The 12,929-nt window shown below is 48.3% G+C and overlaps 1 protein-coding gene across 3 annotated transcripts in view; it reads right to left on the bottom strand.

The window, feature by feature from the left end:
* Nucleotides 1-29: 29 nt before the first annotated feature.
* The window catches only part of LOC135829031 (germ cell nuclear acidic protein-like), a 29,494-nt gene continuing 16,594 nt past the window's right edge, over nt 30-12,929 (bottom strand). For 2 of the 3 annotated variants that reach the window (XM_065341435.1, XM_065341434.1), the window contains exons 6-12: nt 11,966-12,238; nt 11,098-11,310; nt 9,230-9,572; nt 7,066-7,616; nt 4,430-4,528; nt 2,914-3,093; nt 30-820 (exon numbers count right to left, since the gene is read on the bottom strand). In XM_065341435.1, the coding sequence (XP_065197507.1) occupies nt 707-820; nt 2,914-3,093; nt 4,430-4,528; nt 7,066-7,616; nt 9,230-9,572; nt 11,098-11,310; nt 11,966-12,238 (1,773 nt within the window). In that variant the 3' untranslated portion in view covers nt 30-706. The remainder of the gene's footprint in view (nt 821-2,913; nt 3,094-4,429; nt 4,529-7,065; nt 7,617-9,229; nt 9,573-11,097; nt 11,311-11,965; nt 12,239-12,929) is intronic. The other variant, XM_065341436.1, reaches the window with a different exon arrangement.

Below are 12,929 nucleotides of genomic sequence, written 5' to 3'. Positions count from 1 at the left end.
GAGGATTATCCAATAACAGAAGCCACACACTGAAGAAGGTGTGTCTTGAGACACACCTTCAGACATATGAATACTCAAAACAGACGTTATTCGTTTAAAAAAAAGAAAAAAAGGATTATCTCTGCAGAATATCTGATTGAACTGTTAATAGTGCATAGTGTAAAATTAAAATAATTCACGGTTCAGCTTTCCGCATCCGCAGGAGCGTGCCACCACCCTCTTGGATCAAGGCGCAGATGCAGCTGCTAATCGGTGGCATAGTTTAAAAATGAATAAAATCAAATCAAAGGGCAAATTGGAATACATGACACTGCATGCAGTACTTTCTAAATGAAATCTATGGTCTAGCTCATACTGAGTCATAGAGCAAACCGGGAAAGTGCCAAAGAGAATGGTTGTAGATGTCAGAGCTCACTTCACGTGCATAGGTCCCCACCACAACGCATCCAGTCTGTTTGTGTGACTCTCTCAGATGCCGCGCGTTTGTGTAGCCCTGATAAGTGGGGGCGTGATACGCTTCACTCATATCTGTACATGGCATGCACGGCACACCAATCCCAAGGACACACCCGCAGCTGCTGCTACTGCTACTGCTCCCTTTAAATTCTGCTCCTTTTCCGAACTGCACGCATACCACATTGTCAACATTCAAGGCTACCGGCGTCCTATCTGTTAGAACAACTGTTGAACACCAGCAATTTGTCTGTTAGAACCGCACTGGCTCGTACAGGTGGCAGAGCTGTGGGCAGTGTTTCTCCAAGTGCCCAACAAATGCTTCCTGTGCTGCACTGGCCCCCTGATAGTGAGACAAGATCATGACCTGCAGTAGACACACACACACACAGACAGACAAGAAGTCATAACTGTTAAGGGGAAATAAACATATACGCACGGACGCACGGACGCACACACACACACACACATACACCTGTCCTGTCCTGTCCTGTAGAGTCACTGCCGCAAAAGGGTCACGTGATCCCATCACTGGGAAACTTGAGAAGAGAGAGAGAGAGGACACGACGCTCGATGACGCTCCAGGTGCACGGGTAGTCGCATCCGCTTGCCGCATATGCACACGTGCTGGAAGGCTGAGCGCTCCGCTGCTGTTGGTCTATGAGCCACCCTTGAACAGCGATGCCTTCCCCGTCCCCGGACACCGCGAAAGCAGCGACCACACCTGTCACAATGCGCGGCACAACATCCCTCCGCCGGTGCCGACGCTCCGGTAGTTCCAGGTGGCACTGCGGCATCCACCGTTGAGGCACACACATGCCGGACCAAGCCACCGCGGCTCCTCAGCCACCGCCCACACCGCCCGCACTGACTGGCGCCCCGCTGCTCAGACACAGGCCGCGCACGCTCCTCCAGACACTTATGCCGAGCCATGTCTCCTTTCCGTGCAAAATCCCGTCCGCATACCGTACATACCACTCGGGGCGGAGGCTCAGGCACATTGTCAGGCTCTTGGTAGGTGCTGCGCCACTCCGCGCGAGACTCACATGCAACATCATACCATGATGCCTCCACGCCACGGGCACGTAGATCTCGGACAGCACAGTCCTTCCATCTGCGGCGTGGGCCATGTGCTGGGCGACGCTGCAAGAAGGAGCCAAACAGTACCTGTTTTGGGATGCGGTTGTCCGGCATCCGCGCCACATGCCCCAACCACTCCAACCGCCGATGTGCAATTTTGTCTTTAATCGTCTCGGAGTCTCCCCAGCGCACCAGTAGCTCTTCATTGGTGATGTGTTCGTCCCACATCCGGCTTCGAGAGACCCCGAGGATGGATCGGATGCACCTCATGCTGAAGGTTGAGAGCTTCTGCAGGTCATGCTGAAGGGGCGTCCAGCACTCAGAGCCATACAACAGCAGGGACAGAACGCAAGCATTGAATACGCACCGCTTAGTGTGCATCAGCAGATGTGGATTGGAGAATACAGACCTCCGAAGAGCACCGCAGGCCCTGGAAGCTTGGGCAATCCTTGCGGCGATGTCCCGAGACGAACGGCAACCGCTGTCCACTACAGAACCGAGGTATTTGAAATGCGGTACGCATTCCACCTCCGCTTGACCAAGTTGGAGGGGAGCGCGGTCAGTAAGCGTGATGCCGGGGCCAACAACTACAAACTGAGTCTTCGTTGCACTGATGGTCAACGAAGAAGACACATACACACACACACACGCACACATTAGAGAGAACAGGGAGAGTTAGACGGAGCGAAAGAGCCTAGTGAAGCATTCCGAAATTCAGCAAAAGATTCGGCACACGGAAGCGAGGTCGAAAATGCGCTCGAAGATCCGGCACGTTTGGTCGGAAAAATCTCACTTTGCCGAAAGTTTTTTTCGCAAGAATTTTCATGTAGAAGGGCTTCGCAGGCGTCTTCGGCGGCATCAGCATCGTCAGCTATCTCTGATTGCTCTTCTCCATTGCCTGTCTACTCCCTGTCTCTTGGAGTGTCCTCAACATCATCTGTGTGGCTGAAAAGACAAGGCGATACGAATAAAAATTGACTTGGCCATGGGGTCGGTTCTTCTGAGGCAACTGACGAGGCAGATTTGGCCCTCGGCTCTGTGGGCGATCAATGGTTCGTTGTGATCAGCAGAAAAGGAGCACGGGACGTTGCTGATGCTGGAGCTCACGAATGAAAACACATGTTGTTCGACTTGCAAAACAAACGTTTGTGCGAAAATTCGACATTTAATGTTCGATTAATGACCGAAGGATGCCGAACCGAAATTCGGAATGCAAAACCTCACTAGTGACACGATGGTGAGAGATTGAGAAATACTGAAAAGGACACAGAAGAACAAATCGGGTCAGACAATTTTCAGAACGAGCCGACATAGAAACATGAAACCCCAGAAGGAATGCGGCAACAACGGCAGCGAAGAGCACCTGGTAAACTTTCTCACCTGTTCAGCTACTGTCTGCCAGTCATCAAGCTGCACGTCCAAGGAGCATGGCCACGACTGTTGACATCGTGCGAATACACGGCGCACGTCGTTCATCATACTGGCACGACTTCTGTACTCCCGACTCCTGTGGGCGTGGATGATTCCGAAGAACTCCTCTGTCGGATCAAGTTGTATCGACTGCAGCAAACAAGAGAGGAGCTCCAGAATCAGCAGTCCCTAATCATTGAGTTACGGTTGCATCAACAATAATCCGTTACACGTTAACTCAACCGAACCGAGATCAAACTTTGACAGAATCAACAGTCCCTAATCACCGAGTTACTATTGCAGCAACATTACCAGGGACGTCGGAAGGTATTTTCGTGTGGTACGGTCAGCCATCCGAAGTACAATTTACTCTAGGGGTGAAACGAGTATCTATTTTGACCAATCAATCACTCGTTCATAATATTCGATCGAGTATCCGATTATTTCGAGTATTTTATCAAAATTCAAAAGCACTAGATTTGCGAGTTCTCGACCAACTCGAAAGAAATTATCTGTGAACATAGAACAAAATTCGCCAACGTCTTGTACAGAGTGTAAAGTAACGATTTTCATCAGTACTTTCATATCTCAGAACGTTACTTGCCGTGGTGATCGCATCGTCCAAGTCTTAAAATACTGACTCAAAGCCATGCATAATGCATGCATACCATGGTACCAGTGGACCAGCGGTACAACAAAAGTTTTTGAAAAATACAATGCCAATACTAAAAAATAAAAAAAACAAAAAAAAACGATCGAGTGCAAAATTTCGAATACTCGCTCGTTTGAAATTTTCGAACGAATACTCGAATATTCGAACTACACGTGATCGTTTCACCCCTAATTTACTAGTTGGGGAGGGGTTGCTGATGCGAACATTTTGGAAAGTTAGAGCCCAGATCAGTGTATTTTTTTGATTCACGGGTGCCTGAGAGAAAACGGGATGCAGTCAATACCCTAGTGACCATACTGTGTCCGACGCCCCTGATTACTTCCCTACTCGTTAACTTAACCGAGATTAAAATGTGTTGGCAATCATGCACTGGGCTCTTGGGAGGGGGGGGGGGGGGGGGGGGGGTGCACGGCCGTATATGTGTAGGATGGCTGATACATGTCATTCATAGTCGTTATGTGCATATGGGCATGCTGGATGGTAGTGAGGCGGGCCAAGGTGGTGGGGGCTGCGCTCATCCACACCAGCATGCCATACCACGATACAGTACTGTAGGCTGCAGTAGGGCGCCGACGATCGACCAGCCGTGGGTTTCCCCACACACAGCATACCGATGTATACCCGGTGGCTTGACGGTGCTTAGACTGTAGTGCATGCAAATAAGAACGGTCTTGGCTAGGAGGCTGACCCCCCCCCCCCCCCTCCTAGTTCTTCGGCAACCCATAGTGCTGTAGCAACATTATAGCATGGACATAATCATGGTCTAGAACGACACAAATCTGCTTAGTAATTTAAAGGCGACAAACAACTTACCCGCCGGATGCTTTGGGAAGACGCACAGTTGGGCGTCATATCCAGCATCCAATCCCCTGGTTCGCTCGCAAAGATGTTCTGCACGGCTTCGTTTAGTGCCTGTGGGAAGGTAGATACACACGTGGAGAGTGCACAACTGTCATACAGCGCAGTAGAGTCGCACGCCCAAGAACGTTGTTTCCAAGCTAGGGATTAGCCCGGGACGTCTCAGTTCTTATCTTTCAGCAATCTGGCTGAGTTCCCAGAGCACGTTCTTAGCCAGTTCTGAATCATATCATTCTATCCCACAAGCTGCTTAACTTTAGGCTGTGGCGTTCTTAGTATTTCAGGCTGGAGGTTCTTGGGCTTCATGTTCGTTAGCGCGCAACTCTACTGTAAGGAATTGCAGGTGAGAACACGTGTACATACACATGCACTTCGGATAACGCCACAATGCGCACCGCTATGAGCAGGGGACCAGTACACGTACTTGACACACCGCCTGCTAGCCTGTAGGCATGTACCGGAAAACTGCCCAGATCCGGGCAGGTTGGGACTGAACCTGAGCCGTAACAAGGAATTTCACGTTACTCGGAACCTACATACCGGTACTGTCGTGGACATGGAAATCCAGTCGAATGACCTGGGCCGTCGCCCTCAGCGCGTACAGAACGCTGCGTGCTGTGCACAGTCATGTTGATCCGATGTGACCAGCGCGCTGCAGCGCATAATGTGGTGTACTGCTTACCCACGGCTGCTTAGCCAGCGCCCTGGGGCCGCTAGACTTGCGACCGGCTTCCCATGTCACAACAATACTTTTGCATGCAGTAAACTTATTTTGCACCAGTCAATGGTTTGAGGGGCCATTTTTCGTTGAAAAGCCAACTTTTGTGACTCGGGAATGAGGTCAGAAAGGTGACCGGTCGACGGATGTGCCCGGCCGGATTAGGGCGTCCGGATAAGGGGAGTTCTACTTATTCCCGTAGCTATGCAGAAGACGTTACTTCAGTAACGTCTGGCGCTAGCCAGGGTCCACACAGCTTTAATTTGGTATTTGTGTGTTTGTTTGTGTGTTTGTGTCACGCCTGGCGCTATCCCGTATCTGTCCCGTTCCGTACTGTACCGTCAAACACAGCTGGCCACATACAGCTGGCCGCAATATTCAAATAGGGCTTTCAAACGCAAGATCATATTGTGAAGCAACTTGGAAGAATGGGTATGAATGCGAAGTGTATGGGGGAATGCATGTAGGGTGTTATTGCGGATTCGAATCCCAGGATATGCCATAAAAAATAGGAGAATTGAAATTTGTTAACATCCTTATGCTTTTTTTGCCGTCATCAAGGCGGTAGACGGTGTCGTATTACCCTCGATCGTACCTGTCCCGTACCTATCCTGTACCGTACCGTGCAATCAAAGACGGCTGGCCACAATGCATATTCAAATAGAGCTTTCAAATGCAAGATGATAACGTGAAGCAACTTGGAAGAATTAGTATGTATGCGAAGTGTATCGGGGGATGCAGGCAGGGCAGGCGATAGTGCGGGTTCGAATCCCAGGTTATGTCTTAAAAAAAAGGAATTTTGTAAAGTATTTATAACATCCCTATGCTTTTTTTGTCTAGGTCATCAAGGCAAAAAAGCATAGCGTAGGGCCCTGAGCTTCCAAGCTCTCTCGTTCATTTTTATTTATTTTTATTTATTTATTTTTATTTATTTGAGGAAACACAAAAAAGGTAACAAGATTACATAACCAAAGGCGAGGAGGCACTGAACGAAGTGTCAACCTACGAATACAACTTCAGTGCAACAACGTGCTCTTTCTGCTTCCACAAAACAGGCTTATGAATCCGTATACAAACTGCCTCAAGGACTTTCAACTGTTGGACATAACGCGCACGACACAGTACAGAAAAATGAGAGTCATCATACACACCAAGACAGTCAGGACGAGATAACAAGTGTAGATACACAGCTGACTTCTTACGATCAACACATTCATCCGCCTCATCGTTTTTATTTATATACTTACGTTTCACTATAGTTGCACTTCCACAGGGGAAGTGCAATGGAAACTTCCAAAGGTGAAGGTCCCAGTTGAACGGAGCAGCCTGAGCCGTTCCCGAGTTATACCAGCTTGAACTTTGCACTAAACCTGGTGACATCATGATGACGTCATTAACTTGCCCAGACCAGGCCGGATTTACGACGTCAGAGAGATAGAATTTGTATGGGAGTAGAGGGGGAAAAACCAATTTCTTTCTCGTTTCTCCCCAACAATGAATTTCATACTAGAATATTTTTCCAGCCGGGATACCGGCAGGGTGCCATACATGTATGTCCCATACCGAAGTTTGAGAAAAACATCCAACTTCTTTGGGACAATGGAAAGCCAAAATACTGAAATTTCCCCATCTACTCCCGCACAAAGCTTATCTCTCTGACATCATAATTCCGGCCTAGTCCGGGCAAGTTAATGACGTCATCATGATGTCACCAAATTTAGTGGAAACTTCAAGCTGGTATAACTCAGGAACGGCTGGACCTTCACCATTGGAATCAGTGCATTTTTCGCTACAGGCTGTGAAGTTTTCACTTTAGGGTATACTTTCCCTTTAACCTAAATGTCTTAATCATGATTACGGCACCGGTACAAACCTGCAAGTCATCGTCGAGGGTGGCATCACCAGGTATTGTCTCTCCCTTTTTTGGTGATGAGTTCGTTGCTTTTGCTCCTGCCATCGTTGCTGCTGCTTTTGGTGTGTTACCCGTTGCCTCTGGGGTTGCAAATTGCTTCCTTGGTTTGCTTGGTTTGGCTTTGGGTGTGTTTCTCTTTGCCTCAGACGATGTAGCTTGCTCCTTTGACTTGCTTGGCTTAGCTTTGGGTGTTGCTGGTACTGCCGGCATGGTAAACGCTGTTGGCGTACTCGGTGCTGTCTGTCTTGGCTTGGATTTGGATGTCACTGGTGCTGTTGGTGTGGTAAACACAATCGGCGTGCTCAGCGGTACTGTCCGACTTGACTTCGCCTGGCATGCAGCCCTCTGCCCTGTCTGTGCCGTTTCCTTCCTCTTCTTGGAAGGCGCGATCTGAGATGCAGTTGAGCTCTCATTGTCCAGTGACAGCTGCGGTTGAGAGCCATGCAGTGATGCTTGAGCAGCTCCACGCACTTCCACGGAGCTCGTCCACCGCCCTTGCTCTGCTTGCCGACCTTCATAGTGAGCGTAAACAAATAATAATTTCCACAGTAACGCACCCTTTACAGTGACTTCACACCCTTGACATGACCATACACGACAGCCATGTTGATTCCAGATTAGGCTTTCCCCAAATCGGCCGGCCGAAAAATTCGCCGAAAACAAGACTTACCGAAAAATCGCTAAGCCTTTCGCCGATTTTGGAGGGTTGCTTTGAGAATCGCCGAAAATCTACCAAATGTTGCAATGTGCGTTTAGGAACAAATGATGTTGCTGCAAGCATGAACGCTCGAGCTCTCTTCTTCAGTACTTGTAGTACTAGTACGTTGAGATCGTGTCACTCGTGTCCTTTGACCTCCTCTCACACTAGCATTAGCCATTAGGAAGATAGTTACTAGTAAAATCCACAAATCGGCCGGCCAAAAATTCACCGAAAACGAGACTTACCAAAAAATTAAGAACTCAGATGGTGAGCCAAGGAAAAAAGAATTAATTGTAAGGGGTCGACCACAAATATCGATGCTTTTTTAGAGAAGATATTCGTTCGTTTGGGGGGGGGGGGGGGGGAGGGGGTTTGGGCCCTGTTTGTCTCGTCTTTGCAGAAAAAAATATCGAACTCTATCTATGGACAGGCGATGTTCGAACATGTAGTTTATGACCTACACAAAGTGAAAGTCAACCTCGTGAGCATAGCCATGGCAAGGTTGTGCGACCGTGGCAACATAAACCTAGGTGTATGGTGAAATTAGAGTGGCAGCTGGTCACGTTTCATGAGGAAATTGAACTTCATTAAAAACATCGGTCCCTTGCATAAACATGTATATGTTCGTTTTGAGGGGGGGAGGGAGGGGGTCTGGGGAGAAATGAACAAATATCGTCTGAACATCGATATTTACGGACGGCCCGGCCTAACATGGAAATTGTGGGCACGAGTTATGAGATCGAGTCCACCAACTAAACCAGATTTTGAACAGTCAGACGTGCACAATCTAGCACAAAACTAACAAACTGAGTGTGGAATGTCTCAGTACTCCTTGTTAGTTTTGTGCTAGATTGTGCACGTCTGACTGTTCAAAAATCTGGTTTAGTTGGTGGACTCGATCGCATAACTTGTGCCCACAATTTCCATGTTACTATCAAAAAATTGCTATGCTTTTCGCCGATTGTGGAGGGTCCCTTTGAGAATCGCCGAATATCTACCAAATCTTGTAATATCTCACCAATTTTGAAGCTAATATGCCGACAATTCTTTTAGCCGATTTTCCAATGTACTCCCATTCTGCAGCCGATTTTTGCACAATCACCTGATTTTGCAGCCGAATCAGATGTATTTTTCAGCTAAGCGAAAAGCCGAATAGGCGAAAAAAAACGGGGCGATTTGGGAAAAAGCCTATTCCAGATCCCGTCAGCCCCTGCATCTACATCTATGGGTCACATGATGTCGGCTATGTTGGTTCCACTGTCACATGACATGATCACTTTCTACACAAATTATTTAGTCACATGACTTGACGAAGATGTGAAACCCCTCCATAAGAGCCTGGCACAGACACCTTGTCACCTACCCCCCCTCCTCCACCACCACCACACACACACAATACACACTCTTTAGACAGCACAATCATACCACTCTTTCGCTTTTTGGGCTTGACAGTTATAGGAGATGATGGTTCCCAAGTCGTGTCCTTATCGCCTTCGCCAGGACTGCTGTCGCTCGACAACACGTCATTGTCTCCATGGCTACTGTCACTGGACGTCACGTCATTGCCGCCATGGCTTCCGTTGCCGGGTGCAGCGTAATTGTCGTCATGGCAACTGTCACTCAGCCCAATGGCATTGTTGTCATAAATACTGTCACTCGGCAACGCATCACTGTCGTCAAGGCTGCTGTCGCTCGATACATCGCCATCATCATCATCATCATCATCATCATAATCATCATCATCATCATCATCAGGTGATGTCACACTCTGGAGAAACACAAAGAGGGGTGAAGCATTGTTGTGTTTCTTAGCCTGCAACCATTACAGTAAAACATGTCAAGGCAACCACTCGAATATGGCGACCACCTGTCCTAGAAGACCACTGAAACCAGGATCAAGGAATGCTATCTCCAGTCAAATGACCCTGGATAAGGAGACCACCTGGTCACAGTAACGAAGACCACGTTTTGACGGTCCCTTGAGCTGTCGTCTTAGACAGGTTTCACTGTAATTTAAGATACATAAATGCTTAGAGTACAACAGTTCAATACCAAGTTAAACCTGTGTAATTTAAGCGGGATTGACAGAAGCTTTTTTTGCGATGCGATGGGCGATGCGACGCGATCTACGACTGAGGCGTGCGATGCGAACTCGCGAAATACCATTCACAGAAGAAGTCAGCGATGCGACGACGCCCTGCGGATTTGGCGCGAAGTTCAATGCAGGTGGGTATGTCACCATGGTATTAACGCGGTTTGGTACAACTTGTACAAATTTACAGGCAACTCTTGGACCTTTGTACAACTTTGCTGTAGAAAAGGTCAAAATCGTACGTCAGATCGCTTGTCGCATCGCAAAAGTTGAGCCAAGCTCAACTCCTGCAATGGCCCAGTTGCGGCAGTTGCGTGGGCTGCGACATGGCTGCGATTTGGGGATTTCCCAGTTTCTCGGCCATCGTATCGCGTGTCGCATCGCAAAAATGCTTCTGTGAATCTCGCTTTACTCTAAGCCGACCACTCAAGGGACCTGCAAAACGTAGTCTTTGTTCCCAGCCTCCCAGGTGACCCCCTATCCAGGGTCACTCGAATGGAAATAGCATCTCTGGATCCTGGTTGCAATGGTGTTCTGGTAGAGTTGGTCCCCTTATCCGAGTGGTTGCCTTGACAGGTTTTAGTGTATATAATGCCCTGATGAAGTTGGTTGTTCCCGCTAGGAACACACGCTCCCTGCCCAACTTGACACTTGACTGACCAACGTCATCACTGGTACCGCCGAAGTCGCCACTTCTAAGTTCTAAAATGCCTTGGATAATTTATACTATGGGACCATAGCTCAGACGGCCTGCTAGGACATTGCTCATGACAAGCAAGGTTCCAGGTTAGAGTCCTGGCTGGGTTGGCACTTTTTTCTCTTTTCAGGTAGTTCATTTTCCTGGCCGATCCATTGAATTGAGAGAAATATACCAGTAGTAATACGTACGAGGACCTCGTGTTTTACTTTTTAAACAGTCACGTGAAGTCGGATACTAATATCCATTGATTTTGAGAACAAATAACGAAACGAATCTAAAACGGGATAAGATGTACTACGGTAAAAACCTGTCAAGGTAATAAGGCGACCAGCTGTCCTAGACCGGGACCACTACAACCAGGACCAAGGGATGTCATTCCTGTTCAGTGAACCTGGATAGGGAGACCACCTTTACACGGGGACCACGCTTGTCAGGTCCCTCCTTGAGCAGTCGTCTTAGACCGGATAAGAGGTAACCGTTAAGTTAGTTTTCAATTAATACCTCGGGATTGGAGAATTCAAACGAGCCTGACTCGTCCATATTCAGACATACACTCTCCGACGGTGACGCTGCCGGGGATTCTGTCGACGTCGGCGTGACGACGGACTCGCCCCTTAAGAATGGACTGATGCGCTGCTGTCCGGGCATGCAGCGTTTGGGACGACGGGCGTGCGCGGCTCTTGATATCGCAATGGCCCTAGACAAAAGTACAGCCTGCACAAGCCGCAACATAATGCCAGAGACAGTCAGGAGCACGGCACCAACGGTGCAGAGACGCACATAAAAAAAACCATCCAAATAGCAACCATAAGTCTCCAGGCCAGGGAGATGGGTGAAACGTATTGTTATGCCATAGAATCCCCTGGACAAGCCCACCTGTGTATAAGCCCATGCTCACGCATAAGCCCAGGCAAAGTTCGAACATCACAAGGCTTCATCGTACAAGCCCATGTGCCTAGGTCGTACCGTGTACGCAGTACAAGTACGGTTTTTTTAAATATTCGGCGAGGGGACAACCTTTTTTATTTACATTTCAACACAATCATCATCGGTTGTTTTTGTTTGCACGGTGGTTTTCAGCAATGTACTTCTCACTTCCTTGGTGCTTTTCAATAGCACAATTGTGAACCTGATGAAGGCAATTTGCCGAAACGTTGGAATATTGTGAAATGAGTCGAGTTATTCCAGTGCTAATGGAAGAGAGCATGTGGGCTCTACTCTTAAAACAATTTTGGTGTCGGCGTATAAGCCCGTGCCCGCGTATAAGCCCATGTTCTCATATAAGCCCACTGAAATGTCTTTGTGAAACAGATAAGCCCAGGGCAGGGGCTTATCCGCAGGATTCTACGGTATCTGGACTAGGGCTCACCTCCTGCTCTTCCGCTGCTGCTAAATCCCGTGGTGGTCGTGCTGTCTTGCACTTCATCTTCGTTGATTTCTTAGCTGCATCCCCCGAAGCGCAACCATGACGATCATCTCCATCGTCAAAGCAATGATCAAGATCGGAGTCGCCGTCCTCAGCCGCCGAGTCAAAGCAGTACTCTTCCGCTGTGTAGCCGTCACTTGTGTCAGTGCTTTGCGCATCCGAGCTGAGTGACTCGTGAGCTACGGCCTCGGCCTTGCGATATTGTCGATTGAACAGCTGAAAGTACCGCCGGAAGGAAGGTCCACAGACACATGCACACACAGGGCATACACATACATACGCATATGCAAGCACACACACACACACATACATGCACACGAGAATAGACCTGAACCACATTGAACTGGAGGAAGTGCTATCCATGCTGAAATAAGGAGGCGAAATCGCCTGTTTGTGGTCCGACGTTAAATAAACTTCTACAACAACAACAACAAATTGAAAAGTCGAACAAATCCACGTAAAGAGTGGTGTGTGGGTTACAGCGAGGGCTGCTTAACAGGAAGCATGAGTTACGAAGTACAGTTAACTTCGCTAATAACGACTGCGGATATAACGACAATTCGCGAATAACGACAAAATTTCCATGCACAGAGCAAAGTCCCATCCAACTGTAACACATATAATGAGACTTGGGATATAACGACACTTCGCGAATAAGGACACTTTTCTGATGCCCCGCCGAGTGTCGATATACTCGAAGTTGACTGTATGAAGAAAATGTTGAATGGTTGCTGCTTGTTGTTGCGTCATCCAAGATGACGGCTACACCATAGCTCAGTGGTTAGAGCATCGCTGGCCACAAGCGAGGGTCGCTAACTCGAGTCCTGGTGGTGACAGTCAATTCTTCAGACTTTCCCTGTTTGCAACTTTCCCTCAAACGAATGAAAAAAGTGAATTACAGGTCCTC

Source organism: Sycon ciliatum, chromosome 13 (assembly GCF_964019385.1).
Source record: "Sycon ciliatum chromosome 13, ocSycCili1.1, whole genome shotgun sequence".
Lineage (NCBI taxonomy): Eukaryota > Metazoa > Porifera > Calcarea > Leucosolenida > Sycettidae > Sycon > Sycon ciliatum.
Note: the sequence above shows the minus strand (reverse complement) of the source record. Positions and strands in the feature narration are given on the sequence as shown.